At 51.2% G+C, this 2,500-nt stretch overlaps 1 protein-coding gene across 3 annotated transcripts in view; it reads right to left on the bottom strand.

Moving 5' to 3' along the window:
- The window catches only part of heatr5b (HEAT repeat containing 5B), a 39,320-nt gene that overhangs the window by 19,429 nt on the left and 17,391 nt on the right, over positions 1 to 2,500 (bottom strand). For all 3 annotated transcript variants that reach the window (XM_061227749.1, XM_061227752.1, XM_061227750.1), the window contains exons 17-19: positions 2,053 to 2,158; positions 929 to 1,119; positions 400 to 559 (exon numbers count right to left, since the gene is read on the bottom strand). In XM_061227749.1, the coding sequence (XP_061083733.1) occupies positions 400 to 559; positions 929 to 1,119; positions 2,053 to 2,158 (457 nt within the window). The remainder of the gene's footprint in view (positions 1 to 399; positions 560 to 928; positions 1,120 to 2,052; positions 2,159 to 2,500) is intronic.

Below are 2,500 nucleotides of genomic sequence, written 5' to 3'. Positions count from 1 at the left end.
TTTGGATACAGCACACAATGAAATAATGGACCTCTATCTCTCAGGCTCATCAATGCTCCAACAATTTACAGGAGAAAGACTCAACAGGAACTGTCTCTTTCCAAATATACATGCATTGTTACTCGTGAACATGAACATGAGTTTAAAAAAATGCACATTTAATGGCAAACTAGTTAACTGTCCACACAAGTTTCTGCCGAAGACACAGTTTGGCAAGTAACTGATTGAACGAAAGCAACACTTCGCCCACGCACTTTAGCTGGAATACTAGCGTTTCAAAACTATCTGGATGGGTAGACAGACTTATTTTACATTGCTACACAGCTACGAGCAGCCCGCCTGGGACAGCCCACAGCAACAAGCAGCCCGCACGGCGGAGGTCCTGGGACAGTGCCTCACCTGCACTTCGTGGGACGTCCCGTCCTGAGCGAGGGCCAACAGGATGCTGACGCTGGTCTTCAGGTGCTGTCCCGAGCCGATGCCCCCCACGTAGCGGTGCAGGCACCCCAGGGCCAGGGAGTGCCCCGTGCGCGACACCACGTCCCGCGCTGACTTCAGCCTGCCGCCAAAACACGGGGTGGGGTCAGAGCCGGGCGGTGTACAGCATGAGATACTACCAAGAAGGGCAAACCCCACATTCTGGTCCTCTCGGTTGGCTCGATTGCACCAGGCAAGATCAATCAAACACAGAACAGTATTTGAACAATGTATTTGGCCCAGGTCCGCAACGCTATCCAACACAATGACATTTACAGGCAATGCGCAAATTATTATGTTACTGAAAACTCAACTAAGCAAACTGAAGAAACAGGCCAATTCAGAGCAAAGAGATCTAGAGCAATACTGCCCCCTGCTGTTAGTAAGTGAATGCAGCCCGCTCCAGGCCGGACTGGGGGGCGTAGAGGTGTGCGGGCGGGGCGTCCCGTACTTGTCGAAGCTGTACTGGGCCATGCGGGCGATGAAGGAGGCCTCGCCCACCACCTGGGCCATGCGCCCCAGAGCCTCGCCCGCCGCACACCGCAGGATGGGGTTTGGGTTGTCCAGCGCCCCCATCACCAGGGCCAGGGCCGACCGCCGCACCTCCTCTGGGCCCAGCGTGCTCTTATTCTCCGCCAGACCCTGCGGAGACAGAGACCCTCAATGCACACACAGAGTCTGAAGGACACCCTCAATCCACACAGCACAGCTACTGTTTAACGAGTCTAAAGGACATCCTCACATCACACAGCACAGCTACTGTTTAACGAGTCTAAAGGACACCCTCACATCACACAGCACAGCTACTGTTAAAAAGTCTAAAATTTCCCTCGGGATGAATAAAGTATCTATCTATCAATCTATCTATCTAAAAGAGTCTACATACATACATCCTCACACAGCACAGCTACTGTTTAAAGAGTAACCCTAAATGACATCCTCAAACCACACAGCACAGCTACTGTTTAAAGAGTAACCCTGAAGGACATCCTCAAACCACACAGCACAGCTACTGTTTAAAGAGTCTAAAGTACATCCTCAATCCACACAGCACAGCACAGCTACTGTTTAACGAGTCTAAAGGACATCCTCACATCACACAGCACAGCTACTGTTTAAAGAGTAACCCTAAATGACATCCTCACAGCACAGCTACTGTTTAAACAGTAACCCTATATGACATTCTGAGAGCACAACTACTGGTAACCCTATAGGACAGCCTCATACCACAGAGCACCGCTATGGTTGAAAGGGAAATTCTATAGGACATCCCAAAACCATAGAGGTCAGCCACCATTTAAAGGGTAACAGGACATTCTTACACTATGGCATACCTTGATATTTAAAATACATGTAGCCTATATCTTTGGCTCTATAAATTAAGTAAGATTGCTGACATGGCTCTTCCCACGCCAAGAACATACCTGACAAATGACTGTTACAAAGCAAATCTGCACTTGCAGGGATGCCCAACCAAACACGTTTCCCAAGTTTAGTTCTCACAGAAAAAGTTGTTGCAGAAGTCGCAGGCAGACCACCCACAGCGGCCTGCCCGTGATGTGGGCGGAGCCTCACCTTGAGCGCGCTCAGTACAGCGGTGAAGATGTTGAGCTGCACAGCCTGCTGGCGGACGCCCTTGGCCTGCTTGATGCACTCTGCAAAGTGGTCCAGCATCTGGAGCCTGGAGACCCCCCCAACACAGAGCATGAGAGAGCCCCCAACACAGAGCATGAGAGAGCCCCCAACACAGAGCATGAGAGAGAGAGCCCAACACAGAGCATGAGAGAGAGCCCCCAACACAGAGCATGAGAGAGCCCCCAACACAGAGCATGAGAGAGAGAGCCCAACACAGAGCATGAGAGAGAGAGAGCCCAACACAGAGCATGAGAGAGCCCCCAACACAGAGCATGAGAGAGAGCCCCCAACACAGAGCATGAGAGAGAGAGAGCCCAACACAGAGCATGAGAGAGAGCCCCCAACACAGAGCATGAGAGAGAGAGAGCCCAACACAGAGCATGAGAGA

Source organism: Conger conger, chromosome 18, assembly GCF_963514075.1.
Source record: "Conger conger chromosome 18, fConCon1.1, whole genome shotgun sequence".
Lineage (NCBI taxonomy): Eukaryota > Metazoa > Chordata > Actinopteri > Anguilliformes > Congridae > Conger > Conger conger.
The sequence above is the reverse complement of the archived record's forward strand: the minus strand, read 5'-3'. Positions and strand labels throughout refer to the sequence as shown.